The 24,350-nt window shown below is 43.8% G+C and overlaps 1 protein-coding gene across 1 annotated transcript in view; it reads right to left on the bottom strand.

Moving 5' to 3' along the window:
- Nucleotides 1-121: 121 nt before the first annotated feature.
- The window catches only part of MYO5B (myosin VB), a 71,249-nt gene continuing 47,020 nt past the window's right edge, over nucleotides 122-24,350 (bottom strand). Inside the window, exons 23-39 of the mRNA XM_038170619.2 lie at nucleotides 23,826-23,910; nucleotides 23,019-23,167; nucleotides 22,119-22,238; nucleotides 21,664-21,801; nucleotides 20,385-20,447; nucleotides 17,453-17,692; nucleotides 16,812-16,909; nucleotides 11,178-11,376; nucleotides 10,611-10,704; nucleotides 9,729-9,872; nucleotides 9,152-9,303; nucleotides 8,855-8,944; nucleotides 6,847-6,997; nucleotides 5,771-6,056; nucleotides 5,111-5,285; nucleotides 4,868-4,948; nucleotides 122-4,503 (exon numbers count right to left, since the gene is read on the bottom strand). Of these exons, the coding sequence (XP_038026547.2) occupies nucleotides 4,351-4,503; nucleotides 4,868-4,948; nucleotides 5,111-5,285; nucleotides 5,771-6,056; nucleotides 6,847-6,997; nucleotides 8,855-8,944; nucleotides 9,152-9,303; nucleotides 9,729-9,872; nucleotides 10,611-10,704; nucleotides 11,178-11,376; nucleotides 16,812-16,909; nucleotides 17,453-17,692; nucleotides 20,385-20,447; nucleotides 21,664-21,801; nucleotides 22,119-22,238; nucleotides 23,019-23,167; nucleotides 23,826-23,910 (2,418 nt within the window). The 3' untranslated portion in view covers nucleotides 122-4,350. The remainder of the gene's footprint in view (nucleotides 4,504-4,867; nucleotides 4,949-5,110; nucleotides 5,286-5,770; nucleotides 6,057-6,846; nucleotides 6,998-8,854; nucleotides 8,945-9,151; nucleotides 9,304-9,728; nucleotides 9,873-10,610; nucleotides 10,705-11,177; nucleotides 11,377-16,811; nucleotides 16,910-17,452; nucleotides 17,693-20,384; nucleotides 20,448-21,663; nucleotides 21,802-22,118; nucleotides 22,239-23,018; nucleotides 23,168-23,825; nucleotides 23,911-24,350) is intronic.

Raw genomic sequence — 24,350 nt, 5'->3', positions numbered from 1 at the left:
TTGAAGTCACACATAAAAGGTTTCAGACTCTCTGTTTGTAAATTAGAAATATCAGTTTCCAATGTATGAAGCAAATACTGAAATGTGTATTTAACACAGCCCATTTTCAACCAAGTCACGATTTCTTCAAAAGTGTTTATTTCACATTTTTTTCTTATCCACAGCTGAATATTACAGTGACTATTACAAGCATTTTTCCTATAAACAAAGGTGTAGTTTACAGATTTGTTCAAAATGGAAAAATATTTTATAAGCAGTAGTATTTCATCGCTCCTGTATATCATTCAACTTCTTTTAGAGCAGCCATACCTTCTGCTTGTTAAGGTAATTAGACTTCACCCCAACCACCCCAAAAATAGATATTGCACTATAATAATAAGAAATATTTTTTATAATTTGTTTTCTTTTAATTTCAACTTAATTCGAAAGCCTTAGTCCACTGGCATTTACCTTTTGAAATAAATTGTATGCTTGTCGGGGCATAGGTCCTCTGGATTATTTTAAGAACATCTACAGTGCTATAACTTTTTTTTTTTTCGGGAAAAAAATAATTTATGGCTGTAATATATGTGAATCAATGAAGCTGAAGGAATAGGTTTCATGGCAGTTCATGCAATTCCTTTTAATTAGATTATCATACTTAGATGCAATGGTAAAATGTTAATTTTTCAGTTAAACGGTCTGGAAGAAGGAGCTTGCATAATCTTGCTCATTTATGGTTGAAAAGAGGAAACGGACCTGCTGTTTCAAGTGCATCCCTGACACTTGCATCTTTTGTAAGCCACAAATTGAGGGGTTAGACATTGCAAAGGCTTTAGACAGGTTGTGATTTCAACGTTCAAGTCACCAGGAAAGGTAGCAGCCACCGTGTATGCTCAAACTCTGCAGCACACCCACATTTTGTTGTTTCACTCGTAGAAGTGCCGTTAGATAAATTATGAACAAAGTATGATAAAGTATGAACAAAAAATGTTTGATTTACACTTGCATAAATTATTTCCAATAACTTAATTCTCATTAAGTTTAATGTTCTTTTCTACAGTCAACTACAACAGCCTTACGAGCTGAAAGATAAGCAGCCTCAGCTACAGAACTGCCAGTAAAAGAAAAAGTAAAAAGAATAAAATAAAGTCAAGTTTCAGCTGGAAATGAAATGTGTATTTTGGCCTAGACACTTCTCACAGGTCAGACAGCACAAACCTGAACTTGGGTTTGAGGTGTTGGTTCGGTGGTGGTGTGTGTAGTTTGTATTTTGTTTTTAAATTGTTGTTTTTTGTTTTTTTTTGACTGCCAGTAGTGTTTTTTCTGAAGTACATTATACATGCAAAAAATCAATACGGTTCAATATGTCTTTTCTTAGGAACTTCTTAAGTGTTTTTGTAGACCTTCTCAGAGAGATTTTAGAAGTGGACTTATAAATCCACAGAAAACTGTTTGTGGCAGACTAATAATAATAATAATAATATCAAAAACCTCCCACAGTTTACCAGTGGTTGAGAAGTCAGTTACCTTAGTAACAGCTAAAGGCACACAGTAGGGAAAATGCTCGACTTCGGAATCAATATTTCAAAATGAAGGCGGACCTGGAAAGCAGCCAGCTTTCTGAGAGCCGGGCTTTGCGTTGAACGTATCCTTTAAATAAAGAAGCGCCCATCTGAGGAAAAGAAAGGCATGCTCGAACACAGTGATTTAACAAAAATCATTATTTAAAAATAAATTTTAAAAAGTGCAAACTGAAAAAAGATAAAAAATATATTCAAGATATTTAGCGGAGTCCTCTTCCAGATGGATTTTAATGGGTAAGCTACGTTACTACAGAGCAGGACATCAAATCCCAGTTCCTATCTGTACATACTAAGAGTTGTCGTTGTTGTTTGTTGTTATTTTAAGAAAATCTTTGTTGTACATATAAATTCTGGTCCTGAAACAGCCAGTGAAAGACCGCTATCCCCTAGAAGAGCATTAACCACGATTGTGACTGTGATCGGTAGCAAAATCATTGCAGGAGAGGATGCTGCAGCAACCTGTCATTTAGTCTGAATGATGAGCACTGGTTTAATCAGGCTGTTGGGAATCGTACCCTGAATAATTTACAGCAAAGAAAGGTAGAGACCTGAAGAGCCTGAGAGGAAACTGCCGGCCTAAGGTGAATTCTGAGAAATAGCACTGATGGAAAGACTAAATTCTGCTTTGATTTTTTTTTTTTATATATATACCGTGATTCTGAGGATGGAAAAAGGGATAAAACAGCATGAAAAATTAAATTCAGAGCACTGAAAAAAAAGAAAACAAAACAAAGCAAAACAAAACAAAAACACATTCATCTGAAAAATGTGGAAAGAGGTAGGTACAATAAATAAAAGTGTTGTAGATGAGCAAGTGGCACAGCAAAATGGTGGTGTCATCCTCATCGTGATCGAAGGGGAGATGAAGGCACTACTGAATAAACGTCGTGGATGCAAATGCTCAAGGGCTGTAGGTTGGAGGTAGTGCTGGTAACTATCCAAGCAATCAATTTTCTTCAGTAATTAGCTGGGTGATGGTTAGAAGGAAAGATAACTTCTCCCTATAGAATGACCTTAAGTCTGTCCTTCACTGGTAACAGACATACTAAATCATCATCCATCTGAAACAACACAGGCATAGACCAATGTATTTCTTAACAGCACTCAACTTTTCTTTTTTTTTTTTTTCCTTTAAAAATGTGCTTTTTGATAGTAATATACATATATAGTACATACAGCTCTATTACAATTTGTATATACATCGATTATATACACGGTGTGTGAATCAAAACACACACCTTCTCTCAAAAGGTGCCTGCAGCACGGCAGGTTTCGGCGTCGTGAATCTTTAAGAGGCTTTACATTCCATTTTTAATGCTCCCAGCTGACAGGATACCCGATCAGAAATTCGCTGTTTGGATGTGATTTAGACCAACTAAACGCAGTTAGGTGCAGAGAGGTTTTTTGAAAGCTCTTAAATTGGGACAGAAGCGCTGAGACTACAGAAACGGCAACCACAAAAGCAAAGAAGTTCACATCTACGTAGATAGATGGAAGTGGAAAGGCCAAAAATGCTCACGACATGAAGATGAGCAGGGCTTTCGCTGCTTCCAAATCTCCCGGCTGCGTTTTGGCACGCTGAGCTATGGCAGAAGGATCACCCCACAGACCAGTGTGGTCCTAATTCGTGGACTGACTGCACTCAGGATTGCTCTACAGCATCACTCAGCCCCAGGAACCCAACTTTAACCTTTTTTTTTTTTCCTGAAAGCCTGGTGGTTTTATGCTTTCTCGTACTGAGAAAATTCAATTGCTGCTTTTGTGAGTAGCTGTCCCCTCTCAGTGCCTACCTGGGGATCTCAGAGGGTTTGCTTGTTTTAATTTCTAAGCTACACAAACAAATCCTAATGGTTAGAATTCAGATTGCTTGCTGTTTTGATCAGTTTAAGGCTGTAGGATCAAAATCTTCTTGTTTACTCTTCAAGAATTGGCTTACATCACTAACGTACCGGTTTACAATTATATATATTTTACATTTTACTCTTTTTTTGTGTGTTAAAACATTGCTTGAATCACACGGAATTTTTCCATTGACTGCTATGGCTAGGACTAATCCACTGAACATGATTTAGGACCTAATTATCAAACTGGGCTGCATCAGCATGTCTTATCTGTGCAAAAGATGCCAAACTGCCCATTTATTTCACTCCTCTGAAGCAGGTAAGTCAGAGATGCACAATACGGAGTTCAAATAACACAATTGCTCAATCTTTGTGACAAATCACACAGCAGTGGAAACACGTGCAACCTCAGCCTGCGTCACAGGTACGTATTTACACCTTCTGAAATCACTTTTGCAACACAGCTCCAAGCAAGGAGAGACAGAATTGCATCTCTCCGTTATTAGCACATCCACACCAGCTAGTTATTAGGCAAACCACGCGTCCTTGAAGGTAGCCTAAGTGTCTCAGATTTAGTTTTTCACTGTCATTCCTTCACAGACACCTATGAAGAGCAAAATACGTGGTCTCCCCCTCACCGTTCTTTTTCTCAGTGGCTTTTGGAGGTTGTTACGGGCTTCGAACTATGCCAACATAAAATCGAGCAGTAAAAAATAAATCTACATTTCAAGTATCCTCATTCCGAGCTGTAAATTACCCAAAAAATCATACAGATCGGTCTCTTTTTTTTTACTGTACACTTTAGCATCCGTTTATTACTCTGTATCGGCTCTTCCATAAACCTGTTTGGTCCATATTTAAAGAGCTCCTCGCGTTTCTTCTGCGATTTTTCCTTCTTTGCTGGAGGCCTCTAGGTACGAGCGAAGGCTTTAGGTAGGCTTCCTTCAGACTTTATTGAGAAACTCCAAGTCGAGAGAAGCCGGAATATGAATGGTGTCCATCGTTATGGAGGAAGGGTTGAAGGGGAACGAAACGGGGAACATGTGCTTGAAGTCTAGCAGCAGCTGCGGGGGGTCGTTTCGCTCTTGCAAATGTGTCTAGGAGGTGGAAGAAGAAAACAGACGTTTAAACCCTTTAAAATTATAAATAAATTTATTAATAAAGGGTCTAATCGCGCTGGCACCAGTAAAACTTCTCGTGGGCCTGTGCTGTTTGCTACCACGCATCCCAGCGTGCCCCAAAATCGTCTGAGCTGGGAATTTCGCTGCTTATCTTGGTCTTCAGCCCTTCGTGATTAACAGCCTGGATGACCCTGAAGCTGGGTGTTGCAAGTAAGCAACGCGGCACTAAGTTCAGGACAACATTCAGCAGGCAGAGCTGTTACAAAACACCTGATTTATTCCCAACAACATGTATATTAAATCATTTTTGTCTCCTCCATTTCATAGCCTTCTGCTTTACCTGTATGTCTCGTATGAAAGCTACTGTCACCCGTTCTTCAAACTCGTTCACAGGAGTGTAGAGATTAAGGATCTTCACAATCTGTCGGAAACAAAATCGGATTACAGGCAATGGTAAGAAGCCGAAATTTTCCACCACTAACATTTTGTCACGGGAGCAAACCTCCCGTGACCTCACTGAGAAGCAGAATTGGGAGAAATCTGCCCAAAAGTGATGAAATACAGTACCCAAATCTGTACCCACCTGCTGCGTCGTGAGCGCTGTGCACAGGGAGCAGATGGCCTCGGCGTCCTCCGCCGTTTTCTTTTTCAGCTGCAGGAGCTGGGCGGCCTGAATCAAGGGCTCCAGAGTCTGGAGGGCTCCGCTCTGCTGCAGGTTCTTGCTACGCAGCCACTCCTCCAGCTGGCTGATGTTAAACCTGGGGGAATGCAACAAAGAGAAGAATAGAGCTGAGGGATGAGACGTAACATCTCAGAAATCACTCACGAGCCTTAAGGGTATCTTGCAGTGTTGGTATATCAGGATTTTGGATGCATGTTTGTGATTCACATGGCAAAAGACAACCAGAGCAAAGCTCAATATCTATCTGCACCCACTCTCGGGCTGAAAGGCAGCACGCCAAGAATCCCCTGCGGGGTGGGGAAAGGCTGGCGAAGGAAAGGTTTAAATCATTTACAGCGAGGAGGAAGTTTTATTACAGTGAGAAGATTTATCCTCATAAATATTGATGAGCTGTTTCTGGCAGGTTTTGCAGGGGTCAGCTTTTAGCTACTCCTGCTTATTCCTTGCACTTAGGCCAACTCCAGAAGCTGAATGCAAAGTTTCTCCCCTTACCAAATCAAAGAAAAAAATCAACAAAATTTTCTTGAGCAGGCCCACCCTGAGCCCGAGCCCTCGGCCCACCTTAGCTGCATGCCCGTGCTCCAGGAGCAGACGTCCTTCCGCAGCAGGAGGTTGTTCAAGGCAACGGCGTTGATCATGTAGAAGAGCTGCTTGAAGACCTGCTGGATGATCTCGGGGTCCAGGCCCTGCTCACACACGGTGGTGTGGAAGGTGTTGAGCTGGCGAACGATCGCCTCTAAGCTGTAGGAGTTGTCGCCGTCTTCCATGCTGGACGAGCGGTTGCGGTAGCCCATCGGTTTCACTCCCGAAAGCCCTTGGATGCTCTCATATTCCAGCACCCCAGACACTGAAAAAGGGGGAAAAAAACAGCGGAGATGAGCGTTTCATAATCCCTAGAGGTCTGAAAGGAGAACAGATCCGTGTACTGCTAGCCTGGCTAGCTGATGTGCGAACACGACAACTTTCTGCAAGGAGCAGGGAATATGCAGATGTTGGAGGGCAAAGAGAAAGAGCCCCAGCTATAGAGGGGTCGAGGCTGTGAGCTCGAGGAAAATACCAGCAGCTGTGAGCTGGAAAGCACTGAGAACAGCCCCCGCCACGAGCTCAGCGAGGAGGAGGCCAGATTTAGCTGAGGAGATGACCCTTCTCATACTGATTCGCCCTCGCAAAGCAAACCAGATGTTCTTTATCCTCTTCTTTCATTTGTTTTCCTCTCTGCTTGTAAGTTTTTCCACCCACAAAATGCTCAGCCACAAACCTGCAGGGGAAGACCGTTCATAGAGAACCACCAGCGCTACCTCCCCTCTGTCCCTGCCTCCCAAACGGAAAGAAAGGAGCAATTTTCCATCACTGGGGGAAAAAAATAACTCCTCCCAAGTACATATTCTTATTTTCAGGTCTGCTTCTTCCACTCCAGGTCGCTGCAAACATGAGGACCTGCTCCAAGCCAACACTTTTTTCTTTTCCCCTTCCCTACCATACGCCTCTGTTGCCTGCTGCAGGCTTTTCCTTTGGGAAGAAGTTTTGCTAGCACCATACAAAGGTCTGTAAAACACTCATGGAGTATAGAACTGAATCAAAACAACCAAAACGGCAGAAAAAAATGCTCCTAAAAGCTAACATTTTGGGGAACTTACCAATCATGGGTTGCAGGATGCCCTCCGCAACCTTGATGAGCTGCTGGTAGATCTGGGTGGAGAGATGGCTCAGCACCTGGCGGTACTCGGTCAGGTCGAAGTTTTTCAGGCAGTGCTCGTTCTGCTTCGGCGTGTTCTGCGTCATAAAACCCTGAGAAGAAGATGAAAACAGCCGGTTTTGTTATTCCAGCCCTCTGCAGTCCAATAAAATAACCGTAAATATTAAAAATTAATGAATACAAAACACCTTAGAGCATAACACGTCCAGCTATGTTACCAGAGGGCATTTCTAAACTCAATTATAGAAAAAAATCAAGAGTCATAAATCACCTGCGATTATCTCAGTCATAAATTACAACTAGGAGGGCCAAAAAAGCATTGTTAAATGGTACTTTTTCATTTTACCTTCAGCAAGGAAAACCACATCTGGATTAATTTCAATACAGAAATTAAATTAAAAGCGACTCTGCAGTCCCCTGAGAAACATTTTTTTTAATCCATTTGCTTCCTGGGAGTCGCAATTATTTGTGAGAGACTGATTATTTTGAGGCCAAAATTTTGCAAAATAATTAAAGAAAAAGACAAGCAGGTGCTGTTGTTTATTGACAGCATTTTCAACTGTTTTGAAGCTCCAAAATCTCCCTCGTAGCTGATTTTTTCCCTGCCTTTTGCCAAAAACACAGCAGATTTCTGGTGCCACAAATGGAAGCTGTAGCCTTGAGTTCTGGGCTTACACGTTAATGCCAACTCTGCTGGCAGAGGCACATGTGACACAGTTATGTAATTAACACAGCCACTGTAATTGCCTGTTTATATGCTCGTATCAATTTTGGGGTCAAAGCAAGAGGTATGCAACCGCTTTATTGCTTGCTGACTGGCAAAATGCAGAAATACAATATGCAAATCCTAAAATCAACTCAAAACACATCAGTTTTCCTGACTAATAAGAGTGCTTTTTTAAAAAAAAATCAGGTGGATTTCAAACTCAGGGTTATACTAAAAGGATTTGTAAATAGCTGCTTCAGCTGACCCAGCAAATCATGGCAAAAATGTGAAATTTAAAGTGTTTTGTTTTTTTTTTTTCCCTGCTGTTTTCTGGAACAGGATTTTGTTTAAATGTCATGTTGTTTTCTAGGCAGAAGAGGGCAAACTAGAGCATAAATTGAGTATTAACTAAAGAATTTCACTCTTTCATTTAAACCTCAGAGGCCCAGAGGATCAGAGGTCATCATGATGTGAATGATCTGACTTTTTCATTTGGTTGCATGACAACTTTGCTTTAAATTCACAATTTATCTTTATTCTTAAAGCTTGACTGCTCAATGCATCTAGCACGAGTCACGACTGAAAGACAAACTACAGCACTGGGGGATGCTACAAGTTTTAACACCAACAGCGCACGGCTATAAGGATGGCGGCGTGTAACGTACCACGAGGACTGTGATGATCTGATTTTGTCAGAAGGGATCAGGTATGGCTATAAATAAAGGAAAGAACTGAAACGTGAAACACGGCGGTGGCAAGAAAGGAGAGGATTTCCTTCTGAAGTCTTACGGTGTGATTAAGTGTTGTTATTTTGAACCAGCTGAACAGGAAAAAGCAATAGAAACACAAAAATATTGCAAGATTTGGAACGTTTTTCCTCGTCTGAAAGTCTTGGTTAAAGAAAAGCTGCGGGGCCGACCAAACTGAGGGAAACAGCCTTCAAGAGCAGCCTACCAGAAGGAAATCCCCTGTTCTGACAGATCAAATAGCACAACTGGCTTTGAAATTCAAAGTTTTTTTTGGGTATCGTCCTGGAAATGCAGGTTACGAGGCTGCTGGTTTCTTCTTCTAAACATCTTGTCCATGAATTTCTGTTAGGAGCAGCCTCACGTCATATCCAAGTAGAAGAAAGGATGGGATGACCCCAAATCGTTGCCAGAACAAAGCCACAAGACCCAGGGGACCCGAACGCCACCCCTGGCAGGAATGCCAAAACCTTTCAGAGCAGCTCCGAGCTCCTTACCGCATCTCCGCTGTACTGCTTCAAACAGTGCAGGAGGCGACACGTATTCGCCAACCAAAAGGACGTCATCTCAAAGTCATCGTTGTGTTTCTGGAGGAGCAAAACGAAAAACACGTCAGAGCCTTCTTCAACGGGGGCAGCTGGCACAGCAAGCCAAAATGGCTTGGAGTCTCCCCGTCTAGATCTTGAAACTATCGTTTCAAGCGTGACTGGGTCTCAAAACCACAACGAGAGCTGAATATCCGACATTTTGACGTGGTTTATAACCATTTTAAGACAGAGGAAGCCAACGCCTACCTTCAGCACCTTCTTGATGCCATTGATGGTGGAGGTGAGCAAGGAGTGCACTTTCTGGTCGTCGTTGATGTAATCCGCGTGCCTGATGCACATGTAGAGGATGTAGGCAGGAAGGCAGGGAACGGTAGCAGCCACTGCTTGGGGCTTGAGATCTACAAGGTTTGATAGTGATTTTTAAACCCTCTTAAAATTCACTGATACCAGGTGAAGCAGAAACACCTGAGCAGACGTACCCAGGCAAACTCTTCTTCCCCTGCCCTGAGGAGGCTAAGATTTTGGCTCTGCAACTTGCATCCCTCTCTGCTGCTCTCTTAAGCTCACCAGTTGCTGCCCGCTCTGAGATCTACAGCCTCCTTTTTTTCATTTTCCATTTTTTCTACCCCTTAGGATCGTATCCATGCCGGTGTAACTGCTTGGTAAAGCAACACGCAGCTTTGCCTGCCAAAATTGTCATCACCATAAACACGCAGCCCTGGGAAAGATTAATTGGGGAGAAACCGTGCCTGTTTTGAGATGTCAAATTTACAAATTCTCCCTGGTGAGAGCAGGAGGAGCCAGACAAGAGCAAACTCCTCACCTGTGATGAGGTTTCGGATGAGGAGCGGCTCATCTTCCTTGTAATATTCCAGCATCCCCTGGAAATCTTTCTCCTTCCTCTGGACAGCAACCTGCCTGTTACGCTCGTGTTGCCTCCTCTCCTCTGGGACCATGGCTTGGTACGCTGCAAGGAGAAAGGAGGGTGAAATGAGGGTGAAACATAGCATCTGGTGACCGAGGACTAGTTGTAAAGCATCTTGGCCCAGGTCTCCAAAATTCGTTGGCCTTAGAGCAGGCAGCAGCGTGTTTTATAGAAAGCTTCCAATAAACCCTTTAACTTAGACCTATAAAAATTTAGAGAAGCGGGTCCTAAGTTACAAAATCTTGAGTTACCAGTCTACTGAGCGAAAGAAAGAGCCCAGAAGTCAGGCCTAAAGAGTAAAAGATGAAGTCAGTTGCTATTTTCCAAGGAACCGTGGGCTGCAGTTAGAAGGTGGTAACCGGTAACCCCACGGGAAACTTGTTAATGCATCATTTTCATGGAAGGGGAGGAAAAAAAAGGCCAGGCAATGAAAAATACCTAAGCATCTCAGCTTCAGGCTGGCTGTAAAGCCGAACTAAGTGCCACAAAGGTACAATATTAAGCGCTGTGCACCCATAATATGTTAATAAAACAGAAGAGACCAGCACGCATGTATATGAGGAAACACCAGCCGGCTGCATGCAAAGCACACTGACAAAGAGCAGCTGTGCCAGCTGTGGAAATTTGCCAGTTTTTCAGCTTAATTTCCCTTAATGCCTCGTTTTCAGAGATTAGGGGTTCTGTGATTTATCACAGCATCAACAGAGAACGGGGGGAAGGAAAGGGAAGCTGCAGCCTCCAAGGAGCCAAAGCAGAGCGCTGTTCCCCCACCCAATTCACCTTCAAAATCTTGGACCTTCTTCATGTAAATCTTCAGCTGCTTCTTCAGCTTCTTCTCATTCTTTTCCAGCTTCTCCAGCAGTTCTTTAAGATCCTGGAAAACGGAAGGCGCAGTGGGTTTAAAGAGAAAAGGAAAAAGAACAAGCACAAGTCATCTGAGGTGAGTTTGAGGCTGGAGTCACTGGCAGCCAGGAGCTCACGGGCTGCTCTGTGTATCAGTAACACACGACACGAGTGTTTTGACAGAGGAAAATTGTGTTGCTAGAAGCAAAAAGAAAGGCTGACGTTGCCTTATTGCCTAATTACAGAGCGGAGGGGCCACCAGCAACTTCAGCGGTGTCTTTTGGTAGGCAGTGCCACACGTAGGCAGGTTCAGAAAAAAAGAATAAAGGACACAGGAGCGACAAAAGCCTTGGGCACCAAACAGCTCAAGGGTATGGATGCTCCAAAGAGCACCAACAGCACCAGGGGGAGATGCTGAAGGAGCCTGCAGAGGGTTTAGGAGGGTTGGAAGACCCCCAGGTGCCTCCCCTTCGTGTTTTGTGTCTCTTTTCAGCAGTCTCTTACCAGGTTTTCGTTGGTGAGCCGTGTGATTTCCTGCTGGAGTCCAAACTCCACCTGAGCCTCTGGAGAGAGCTGCAGGGTCTGCAGGAAAGCCTGCTGCTGTTTCTCCATCTCTTCTTTCATCGCCTCCACCTGGTTTTGCAGAGCTTCCACCTCCTCCTCGTGCTCTCTTCTCTGATCCTGGAGCTGTGCTTCCAGCAACCTGAGAAAAGGACCAGAGCCATCAGGGATTTATTTCGGTATCGTGGCAGTATCCATCATTTGAGTTAAGATCCTTCAAAATCAGCCAAGTTGGGAGATGTTTCCAGTCAACCTCCCTATAAAAATGACACAAAAGGGGGCAGTATGGCTATAACTCACATGAATCTATCATTTACTCTACGGGAGATTAAACAGTTTTGAAAGAAGATGGGAAAGGGGGAAAAAAATCCCAGAACTTCCTTATTAAGCGTGTTTCGTTGTAGGGTTTTATTACAGTTGGGTTTTTTTTTGCTTGTTTTTTTTTTTTTTGTTTTTTTTTTTTTTAAGCCAGTTGCAACCCCCATTTTCCAGCCAGAGATACAAAAGGATCTTTTCCAACTGTGAAAACAGAGACAATAACGCACCCAGCCTTGTAATCATGTTGTCAGGATTTATGTCCTTAATAGGCTCGGAAAATACAAGCCCGCTATGAAATAAGTATCAAGCATCTAATTTTCACTTTATTTCTTCGTGTGCATTCAGTTTAACCATGAGCTACCCCTCAAGAACGTGTTCCTTCTATGAACTTGGGCTCCTCCTTTGAAAAGTAAAAAAATCATCGCTTATTTTTCCCGTTATTGCCTGGTTTTACCCCGATCTCTCCAGATGGGACTGCTTTAGATGATATACAAAAGATTATTATGACTTATCCTCTAAATAGTGTTTTCAATCAGCTCGTTTAATGTTTTTTATGAAAATCATGGATTTGGAGCCCCCTAACTGCCCTATAGACTGATTAACAGCTAATTATTAGCTCTTTGGAGCACTGTATCGAACCAGAAGAAGACCCCATGAGTCCTCCTGCCTTGCTTTCATTTCCATTTGTGTTCCCAAACATCCACCAGCTTGGGTATAAGAGATCCTTTGAGAAGCACCAGCATCCCCAGGAGATGTGGAGGCTTCAAGTCCTGCCCCAATGAGTCCAACTGAGCTCAGCCACCACCAGGAGCTGTGCCCAGCCACAATCTCCTCTTAAAAATTAAAGGAGGGTCTCGGATCCTTCCCCTTTTCATATATTCCCCCTCTAGCTGCTCCCACAGAAGGCAACAGGCAGAGGAAAAGAAAGAAATGAAACGGAAAGAGAAAGGGGGGAGAGGAAGAAGAGGGGAAAAAAAAGAAAGCGGTTGACCTGGCAACTTGCTTTAAACCTTGATAAGCCAAGCCGAGCTCTCCATCTTCATTGAGATAACCCCAGTCCTCAGTCTTGCTAGAAATAAAGGACAGAAAAAAAGGGAACAAGAGGACAGAGAGAGACAAAAGGTCAATTGAAATAGAAGGGGAAGAAGAGCAGAACCCTTGTTTTTTTTTTATTATTTTTTAAGGACACGATTTTTTAAGGAGCCAGGTTCAAAATCACCCCAAAATAACACCGGCTGGTACTTCTACACCACTTCAACTCTTGCAGACCTCTCCACGGGTCTGGCAAAGCCAAACCGAGGACTAAAGGGAAGGGTTATTTGCTCATGTACCTCCTAACATATTTTGGGGTTTTTCATTCAGCCCTACTCAAAACATCTCACTCATAAGTGGGTACTTCACCCCTTTTCTCTTCCAGACCTTCTGTACCCTGGCACATTTCATTAATAATATTTTTTTTTTTTTTCTGATCAAGCAAAAGACATCTTCATCTATTTCTTTCCTTCTACAGAAATTGTCACTGGTCTAAAATAAATTATTTCAGTCAAGGGTTTTCTCAGTCATCAAGCCAAACACCTCAGCCTTTCTTCAGGGCAGCCTTGGATCCAAACCTCCTTTGGATATTTGTTTCCCCAGCTTCTCTTACATCCATATGAGATCCAATTTCCCCACATCCATCTAGGCAGAAAGGCAGGGAACTCATTTCTCTTTTTTTATGAGGCGTCGAATGCATTTCAAAGAAGTGTTGTTGGGTGAACCTGTCCAGGTGCACTTCCTACACTGAGATTTTGCTCGGTTTCAACTCCAGCTTGACAATATTTTCTCTTTTGGGAAATAATAATAATAATAAATTGCTTAACATATCATTGAGATTTCGGAGAAAAAGGGAATCGAGCCAATACGCATCTCCTGTTTTGCGAAGAGCTGTGGTAGGTGCCATTCCCTGGCAAGGAAAACTCTGCCTTTAAATCCACACTCGCTGATACAAACCTCAATAATGGACATTAATCAGCCCTATATGGGGAATTAGAAAGGTTTTGGGGTGTTGCAGCACTGCCACAAAAGGATTTGGGAGGTGTCTCGCTGCTGCTGTCCCGGAGTGGCAATTCAACACCAGCCAGCTCTTCTAGCCAATCCAGCTGGTGGAGCCATATGTATGAATTTTGATTAAAACCCCATTTTTCCCCATACATCGCAGGTTTCCGACAGGATCTGTGGTCTGACAGATATGGGGGGAAGCTTTATTGGTCTGGTTTGCATTAATCTATTAGCCAGGTCTTTGGATGTCCAGATGATCCTAACAGAACATGGATTTAGACATGGAAAACAAGTGAAAACCCAGGAAAAGGTCCTCAGATTTCAGCCTGGGAATTCAAGGGAGTGCAATTATACTGAGATAAAGCTGCCCTGGGAAATAAGCTTTGGTTTGTGTTCATCAACGTGGCACCAACTTTGAAATCCTTGAGATCTCCTTCTCCCAGACGTTCGTATCGACTGAGGCATTAAAAGTCATTAGGGGTCCTTCCTTGCTAACTGGATTAATTAGTGCACGTGCCGTAATCATTTCCTAAAATGCTAAATGCTTCGCTCAGACAAGCCTGAACTGAGTTGAAAGGATGCAAATCACAAAGCCTCGTTTCTCCAAAAATTTCACAAAGCCTCTGTGTGGCCTGATGCAAGTAGCTTGAAGGAGATGCGAGTGTACCAAACCCCAGAAATGTTCATTTTTATCCTCTTCAGATCATTATCACCTTAAGAGGAAGGGGCATTTCACCTGAAAATGCAAATTTGTTTTGGATTGAACAGAAAAATAGTGCACGCTGTGGTTATCTCTAACATCATCGCCTGGCCTTTCAGAGGCCCCCTGTTTCCAGCGAGATCAAACAGCCTGGAAAGAAAGATCCCAAGAACTAAAATGGGGGAACAAAGAGACTACGGAGGTTTGCATTCTGTTATTAAAGCAGAAAATGAGCTGGAAGCTCACTTGGTGCTTTGTTCTTTAGCTGCTGAAAGTCAAAAAAAAAAAAAAAAAAAAAAAAAAAAGCTGAGTTCACTGAATTTACAAAGGGCTGCTTTTAATTCAAGGTTCCCCTTGACCTGGCATCAAAGGGTTTCCCTCGAGAGCAGCAGGGAGAAACAGAACCGCTCCACGGGCTGGGTTAGCAGCACCTGGCAGCTCTTCCCGTTTTCCTCCTGCTGCATTTAAATTCCCAGATGAATCAGGCATTCGGTGAATTCAGTAAAATTTGGCATGCTCCCCACAATAAAGCTGCATTCGTCACATCCTAAACAGCTGAGATATGACGACTCCAAGCTAGGAGTGACCCACAGGTTTGCCCCAGTGGTAAGAACATCCCCTTTAGTTAGGGGTGAGAGCAAGAGGTAAAAAAAATAATGGAAATACTCACTGAAAAAGTGGCTCTTGCTCATCAGTCCTCTTTCAGAATTGCAATCCCACTTCAGAATTGCAATCCCACCAGAAAAGCTTCTCCTCGAAATATTTATTTATTGATGAAGATTAAAGAGAAAGCAGTTGTGTGGGTTTTTTTTCTTCCAGACTGGTGCTGGGGGGAGGGAATGTTAATTTATAGCCCCCCAAAACAACAGCCCGTGCTCCCTGAGCATTCGTTTTCGTCTCTTTTATTGCCACCAGCTCCAGCCTACAGCTTATAAACCTACCCAATATCCAAACAAATGCACAGGGAACCGTACCACGGGGAAGCTGGTGGTGATTTACAAGCCACTGGATAAATCACCACCAAAAACCTCGCTGATCATACCTCGAGCTACTGCTACCACGTTACAGGAGCTGTTTCTCCAGCCCAGCTTCACATTAAAGGCAAACCAGGGTAATAGGAAACTGAGCCTGGAGACTGCAGATTTCCCCTCCGAAACCTCAAGAGATGAAAAATTGCTGAGGTCATCGCATGAATTTTTAAATTGCAGCTCACTCGTGCACTTGCAAGGAAAAGAGATTCTTAGTATCGTGGAAAATCAGATGGTTTGAGCATTTCGGGTGATTTCTGAGCTTGATTCCATCCTCACTGCAGCAGTCAGGTCTGCAAACTAAATCAATCTCCCCACCCCTACTCCGCAGGAGGGCTAAAAGATTGCTCAGCAAGTTCACTTTAGGAAAGCAAATATTCAGTAGCAACAAAGTGGGGGGAAAAAAAAAGGCACAAACGATTCCCCATCACGCTTTTGTGTCCACCAAGTTCCAAAACCATTACGCAGCTCTTCATAATTGTTCGTGTCACGTTCATAGATGGCGTGTCTCGGCTCATATTCATACAGGCATGAATACAATCCTAATTAAGTCACGGCCTTTCCCAGCCTGGTGTGCTAACGACCTACTGCAGCCAGTTTGCAAAGTGGCAAAGCAACCCGTGTTTGTTAAAAGCCATTCATCCACAACGGTTCTGTCCCCCAAATACCTTGTTGAATGCAAATTGGGTAGGAAATATCTGCATTTGTCAAAGAAAAGGAGATAAAGATTCAATTCCCACGCAGTAAAATAAACATTTACTTTACATGTGACCTCGCAGTTTAATCTAAGTAATTTTGCCTTCTTGCAAGGCGCTATCTTTTCACTTTATATCCTCCTGGATGGTGGCAAGGATTGATTTAATGCCTCGCAGTATAAACCCTCTGGTACCATACAGACAGATGGTGACAAATTCCTTCCCAGCACAGCATGAGGAATTGCTTGAAATGAGTAAATCAAATTTTCCAAATCTTCCTTCTTGCTACTAATTATGCAGTGGAAGAGAAGTTTCAGTTTTTACCTGTTGCTTCCTTGACTTTTTCCGTCACAGAAGCAGAAGAGTGGGAAAGCTCAGCTCTCCCCAAATCAGGGCTGAGCCAGAGGGATAGGAAAGGCTCAGAGACAGGGAAATTTTCCCTTAAAACACCCACTCAGGAGCTCTTCAAACAGATTCCTAACCTGGCAGCACAATCCCTGCCTTTGTTCTCCCCCAGTACAAGCCCAAATCCAGTTTTGCTCACTTCTACGTTGGCTTTTCCACCCGTCCCACACCTGCCTTCCCTTGGGGAGGCACTGGCCCAAAGACGAGGGCACCTCACCCGTGAGGAGACCAGCATCTTCAGTCCCATCTTTACGGCCTGTCCTCGTCCCCAGCCCCAGAACAGAACCCAGAAGCTGCTAACTCTCCAAAATATTTTGGTAATTTAGGACCAGATCCCATCTCTCACGCTTTCCTCAGTCCTCCAAACTGCTGGAAGAGTTTGGGCCGCGCTTACCGGTTCGTCTCGCATATCCCCTGGTAGGCCTCGATCACGTCCTCCTGGTCGATGTGCTTGTCACTGTTGGGCCAGCTGGCAGGGCTGGTGATGGGCTCCTAAATTCAACACGAAAAACACAGCAGCGTGACCTCCTGAACATCCCTCAAGGTCCCCAAAACTGAACAAGTCCCACGAGTAATGGAGCTCCCTCAGGGCATCCCTCAAACTAGAGGGTTCCTACAAATTCATACGTGCAAGAGGATGAAAGAAGATGAAAGGAGGATGAAGAGAACCCAGAAGGGAGATAAGGAGTGCCCGTGTGTGGCCCAAAACACAAAAACATCCTAAAACCTCAAGGGAGGATAAAGTGGTGAATTAAAAAACCCAAGTGAGAGTTTCAGAAAATGCACCCTTCGGTCAGAGCAGGCTTTAAACAAAAAAGCCTTCGTGAGAAGGGTCAAACTCTTCCCTTGCCTACGTGCCAGTAGAGACACCACAACTGCACCAGCATCACACGAGCAGAATCTGGTCCAGAAACCATTTTCCACCATCCCGTTTCCTTGCGGAACAGGTTGGTTGTCACAAAACATCACCAGGATCACCTCAATGTTTCCCGGAATGGGAAAAGGCAAGAGAAATCCCATTATCCTCTCCTTTACCGTATTTTTGCCCGGCTCTTTCTGCTGGGCCGCCTTCATTATCTGCGACCTCAGGATGAGCACTTCTTCCTTCCGCACTTCCAGCTCCTCGTTGGCCGACTTCAGCTGATTCAGCAAGAGATTATAACTGTCCTGAACATCGTTGGAAGAGTTGTTCTGGGTTGCTCGGTCTGCGATAGCTTTCCTCAGCTCGTTAAGTTCGTTTTTCAGCTTCTTGTTCTCCGACTCCAGCTCTTGCCTCTGGAAAACACCAAACCATCACAAGATTGAGCGAAACTGCCGAGCAACGGGTTGACTGCCTCATCTGCTTCTAAGATGCCTCTCGTGATGATGATCCCAGCTGAACCATCAATTCCTGCCCCAAATCACCCTTCAGAAAATATTTTTTCTGCAATCAATAGCTTGGTGCTATTTAATCTCATGTGGTGACACAGAGGAGAATTGGCATTATTCATTGGCATTATTTCTAAACACAAAATCAACCCAATAGAGAACCCAAACGCATTTTTTCCTCTCTACCCCTTTTCCTTCTTAATCAAGAAATCACCACAAAACCCCACAATGTTTAATTCATTTCTGGCTGTCCTTAGATACGCCGCAAGGTGCGGTCTTACACGGCCCTTCCCATTGCCAACATCCCCTCAGGTTTGAATTCCCACTGCATCTTCCTCTGTCACCCAGCCCGTAATTCTCCCCATCACATTTGCAGTTAAAGGATTTTCTCTCCCTGCTATCTTGTCAGCTGCTGGCATTTGACAGACGGGGTCGACACCGTGCAGGTTTTACACCAGCCGCTCCCCCCGAATAAAGATGCGTGAGCGGTGATGTTTTGCTGAGACAACTGAAGGGCTCCTTTGCTCTTTCGTGACAGTAGGAGAGAGAGGAATAACAAATTTGGGCAGCTAGACAGCCTCTAGCTCGGTGTGTGGCGTGGATTCCCCTTCCCTAGGGACCGAGCTCGGTTGGGATTCTCCAGTGTCTACAACAGCACAACCTCTCCCCCAGGAGATGCGGGTTCCTCTCTCCCCCCACTGCCTTCTGGCCCATCCCACAGCTTTCTTGTTAACTATGGGATATCTACCTCATTAGCAGCTTTGGCTAATGAATCTGAAAGCCACTGGGGGGGATGGGGGCAGTTTATGCAATTTATACAGCGTGTAGCTCGTACAGCTGTGCAAACCTTATTTCCATAGGAAACGGGTGTTATAATTATAAATCCTTCCAGATTATAAATAGCAGCAGAGGTGTGAACAGAAGAGCTGATCTGGCATCTGGACAGCCAGCCCTCTCCTGGATGAACAAACACCATCATTAACAGAGCACATTCAGGTACTTAAAGCCATCTGTCATTTAAAAAATTGTAAGAAATGCGTTCGATCCGGCAATTCCTCCACGTCCACATCAACCACAGCTCAAGCTTTTCAGTGAAGTGTTTCTAAAAGAAGTTTGGAGAGCGTGTACACGATGGGAAATCTTCACCAAGAAGGGTTTAACTCTTGCTGGGTAGCTCAAGCGTTGACTCACCTTGAACTCTTCTGGGCAGGCTCAGCCAGATGAAGGGGAAGAAGCAAGGCATTAATTGATTTTTCTACCCAAATGGTTTTTGATTTTTTTGCTGGAGAAGCCTTGCTTGCTTTTCTTGCAGGTCAGCCACACTCCTAACTCCAAAGGCTGGTTGTAGGCATCTAGGAAGATGCCTGGACAGCAGCGCTAGAAGGGTGAACCTCCATAAATCTGAGGTTAGTGCTGCTGTGACAGCAATTCATTCCCTATTCTATTTCTGGTCCTCGATAGGAGAAATAAAAAACACCCTCTATAGAAGCTTATTTAATGATGAGCTTACAAATTCAAGAGCATCCCAGCTATGTGAGGAGAGAGAAATCAAACTAGGCTTTCTGCTCCTGCTAGGAGCACAAAGTCAGTGCAAGGACTTCTCGGTGCTTTCGTTCCCACTCTCCCAGGCAGAAAAAGCCACCCAGAAAATACATTTTTCACAGAAATTTGTGTTGTGCATGCATAACTCAGAGACACACCTGCCACCAGGATCTCCCCAGGAGAATAAACAAGGAGTTTCCCATCCTCCAGCCCTACCTTACAGCTGGCTGGGCACATTTTAGGACAGCAGCAACTAAAAACTCTCTTTATCCATTATAAAGGACTCCTAATAAGGAGGAATTCACCACGTGCAGCTTTTACACACCAGCTCCTCCATGTAAAAACTTTTTAAGCTGGCACAAGGGAAAAATAAATTTGATGGCACATGACTCTCAAAGGAGCCGTGTATTTCAACTCATCTATAGGGAATGGAAAATCCTCTCCTTTAGGAAGACGTTTCCTGCCACAATGTCATTTGAAGGAACTGCTCCTAGCTTTTCTATGGTTTCTCCTAGACCTGAATTCACCTCAAACCCCACGTGCCACTGCTGGTCTGAATTTTTTTTGCCAGAAAATCACCCACTTGCCAGAAATTGCCAGAAAATCACGAGTGGGTCCAGCAGAGTCTGTCTTTCTCTTGCTGAGCACTGTACGGATTTAAAACAAGCTCTTAGAGCTGGTTGTTCATTTTTGCCTCCTTCAGCTCATTTTCCTACAGCCACGGTGAGAACATCACGATGGAAATCCTGAAAAAACACCGTGCTGGAGATCCCTAAAGAGCTCTTGCGGTGCAACATCAAGGTTTTCCCTTTCCATCCTGCAATTTCGTTTTGCTTTACAAGGTCAAGTCAAAGATCTGACTTAAAACCTTCACAGCCACGTTTATCCAACAGAAAGACACTTGGGCAATGATCCTGAAGCTGATCCAGTGGGCTGCACAGAGGTACTAATGAAACTCAACAAAAATAGCACGTTCAGAGCCTAAAAATTGGATGGACCAAGTGCCAGAAAAAGCTGCTGCTAGAGGTATGCTCTCGAGTACGAGCCCCTCGCTCACCTTCAGACTGTTGTAGGCAAAATCTTCGTGGTCCGAAGTCATTTCGGTCTTCGTCTCGATTACCTGCAGGGGTTGAAGAGAGAAGTTGGTATTAAAGAGGAGCCAGAGGAGCTGATCGGGCTGAACCAGCCAGCTCAGCAAGAATAATGTTATTAATTGGCGTTAGATGGAGTCCAAGGTCCACGTAGCTGGGGCTGCTTGGGGAGAAAATGGCTTAATTTCTTGTTAATATCTTGATAACCGTGGCTTGTTGCAGCTTTCCCATTTCACACATCTCCCGCAAGCTGCTAGAGAGGATCAGTGGGAATATCTGGTGAGCCAAGTGAATAATTGCCACTGAGGCTTTTGTTGAGTCTCCTATGTGTTTGTTGACAAATGCAATAGATCTCACACTAAAGATAAATAAAATAATTGCCCAACAAAGCACCAGAAGCCCTGGATGCTTCCATTACGCAACCAATATGAAGGCATTTGCTTAGGGTTTCATATAGTAGCACGTTTATTGCTTCAGGACCCTATAAGCACAGACCCAGCGTGCATCATCTCCCCACACATTGCCCTATAACGAAGCTCAGAGCTCTGCAGGGGAAAACCTACACACAAACTGCCATCAAAAGCTCCCTCCGTGCCATAAATGAGCTCGCTCATTTTCTAGAGAGATGAATTTTCACATTTCAGTGACAAGACAGGACCGAGTCCTGCCTCTCAGTTACCATCAAGCTGTCCGTAACAGCAATTTTATTTGTTTTAAATGGCTTCCAGGCAAACTAGCCAAAATACAGAAAGAGCTTGGGTTCCATAGGGAAGAAAGAACGTATCAAAGGCAGCCCCTGTCCTGCAAAACAGAGGAAAGGAAAAACACACTCTGCTAGCAGCTATCTTGCTATTTCTGATTTATCGTGCTGTTTTAGCCTGCGATGAATCCCTGCCAGATGTGGTCACAAAAGCCACAGGAACTGGGATTTGAAATGTGTTTTGGGTTTCCACCGCCTCCCAAAGAACCCTCTTGAACGTTTTCCGTTCTATCTTTAGGCTCACTTGAGATACTGTCCTAAATGTGTTAAAATAAGCATTTTGTCAGAAAAAAAAAATCTGTTCTCTCGTCTAATTGTCATCAGCTGCCAAAAAAAAGTTCCTCTCTGTTTCCTCGATGGATTTTCTGCCTTTTAATGTGACCTTGGTGCTCCTAAAACTCAGTTCCTATATTGTGTCCTCAGGCAACCAAGGCAAGCCAGTTATAAACCTGAAATATTCCTACTAATTCAAAGGCATCCCTTACCTGGGCTTTCTTGCTTTCTTGCTCCTTCTTCTCCAGCTGGGTTTGCAGCTTCTTCCTCTCCTGCTCGAGCTCCCTCACTCGCTTCTGTAGCTTTAGGAAGAGGCTCATGTCCATGGCTGCTTTATCCGTCCCAACCTCCTGAAGAAGAAACTCTCTTTAAACGACTTTTAATGTCCCAGTCGACCCATTTTAATAAATTATTGATTATTGCACATCCATTAGATAAGCTGGCTGCTTGAGGCCATGGTTAAAAAGATAAATACTTGGCTAGAAGGGGCTCAGGCATTTTTAATTAGTGGGCTTTTTTTGTTTGGTTGGTTTTTAATTGAATATTTAATATTAGAGCACGGCCAATACTGCTTGCCTTGATATTATGCTAGAACCTGAAGCCACGGTTCATCAGATGAAGTTGGCTTCCCCTCAGGAACACAAAAATAACAGAACAGCAGCCGTACCTCCACCTGCTGAATCACATCCTCGGTGTCTCCTATCTCAGAGGTGGAGATCGATGGATAATTAGAGTCAGACTCCAAGCTGCTCTGGTTGGATGGGTTCCTCCTGTGCCCCGGTGCTTGCTGTCAAGGAGCAACACGGATACACAACGCCTTCAGTGTTTAAGGAAGGATTCCTCACAAAGCACTGGTTCTTTGAGCAAATATTTGTGTACGGTAAGGTTACCTTCTCGACAGGCTGGACTGTCTCTATTTTCTAATTTCTGGCTCCTGTGCCCTACCATAACGCTCATATTAACACGTAGGCTTATATTAAAATAAAATATAAAGGGATCCAGAAGCTCGCTTTAAAAATCCTGCATGAATTACAGGCTGCTCATGACACCAGATGCCTGTTAAGTGAGAACATGCAAAGCTGAGCTCAAGATTATTCTGTTCACACAACCCCACGGGGCTCCCTTTACATGCTCAGCCTTCCACCAAACTCAGCAGCACTCTAACCACCAGCTCATTTTCAGCAGTTCCCCTAAAACTTTAGCAAAGCTGAATCTAAGAACTCTGCCCTTTGAAATTCTCATGCCTTGCTTTTGTTTTTTTCCAAATTCAACACCCACTTGGCACGTGAACATCACTGAAACCAAACGGAAAACAAGATGCAGGTGCCAGCTTCTGCTGTGATTCACTGCTTTCTCCAAATTGTTAACAGAAAGTGGAAAATGTCAGCATCCTTTTGCAAGACACACGCATGGTTTGGCTTCAGCATGAACATTTGGTCCTAGAAACCTCAAGCCCAAACCACACAACAATATCAGATCTGCCACGTGTTTTGGGGATGAGTAAGCCACGTTATCCAAGCACCGACACGATGGCCAGGACAGAAGAGAATAATTTCAGCTTCGTTACCTTTATAATGGTCATTTCATCCCTCAAGTTGTCGTATCTCTGCTCCAGCCTCGAATACTCTTTTATCAGGTTCTGGTACCGAGACCTCTCCTCCTCCAGCTCTTTCTTCATCTGGATGTTTTCCTCAGCTGTGCTTCGTGCAAATTCATCTTCAAAATAAGAAACACCAACAGTGAGTCGTGCTCTTCATCTCTGAAAGGAACTTCTTGTAAACACGTGCAATAACATTGACTAATTAGCAAACCTCTCTCTGCCAAGAACCTTTAAAATACATATGAGCATTTGTTAGTAGTTAAAGGCTTATCATTTAGATCCTACTCCTTGGATCCTATTTGGAACAGCTCTGGCTCTTCTGCAAGGCTCAGCCGTGCCAGCTCCAGCTCCCACAGGCTGGCCATAAACCCACTTGCAAACAGGCTGGCACAGGACAGAAATATATTGATGTTTAAGAATTGTCTTTGATGGTAACTGCGTTTAAAGACTTCTCTGCCTGCTTCTTCCCACCACCAGATTGGACATAGGAAGAAATCAACAGCAGCATCTTTTTTATTTGATCATATAAATTTTATTTTTATCATATAATTTTTTTTTATCATATAAATTTTATTTATTTTATCATATAAATGCCCTTCATTTCATGCACCCGATCGAAACCCCAGGTATTGGGGGTGATGAGGTTCAGCTGTGCCCACGCTCATCAAAAAGCACTGGAAAGCTTCAGCCAGCCACTGCCTAACTCTAAAAGGTGCTTTCTACACCCAGAGAAACACACACAGGAACCACCAAGCCATAAACCTTTCTGCTTACCTTCCGACTGGCAGAGGATTCTGCTGTTAAGCTCCTCTTTCTCCTGCTTCAGGAGGGCGTTTTCTTCTTCCAGGTCGGAGATACGCTGCAGAACAAGGCAAAAATTATTGCTCGCACATATTCAAGTCACTTTACACCCCTGCAGAAGCTCCAGGTCAGCGAGGCATGGTGTGTGCTTTGTATATCAACTATTAACACCACCAATCGCCTAGCAAAAAGTAATGAAAACTGGAACTGAATCCTGCTAAACAGTTTGTTTGTATTGTTTTTTACCCTTTTTTTTTATTACTTTTTTATTTAAAATTAAGAGAAACGATGCCACTTGTCACCTAACAGCAACACTGGGCTGAAGCTGACTGTCTCCTGTGCTGTAATTTTGTTCATCCTGATGAATTTTGATCCATTCACTAGTGTCATCCCACTGCCCCTTGCTCTCTGATCCATTCATTTGCTCTGTGACTACGATTTCACGCATCTCTCTGTACAGTAGGAGAGCTGGAGACTGAAAATACAATGAGAAAGTGA

The sequence above is a fragment of the Anas platyrhynchos genome, chromosome Z, assembly GCF_047663525.1.
Source record: "Anas platyrhynchos isolate ZD024472 breed Pekin duck chromosome Z, IASCAAS_PekinDuck_T2T, whole genome shotgun sequence".
Lineage (NCBI taxonomy): Eukaryota > Metazoa > Chordata > Aves > Anseriformes > Anatidae > Anas > Anas platyrhynchos.
Note: the sequence above shows the minus strand (reverse complement) of the source record. Positions and strands in the feature narration are given on the sequence as shown.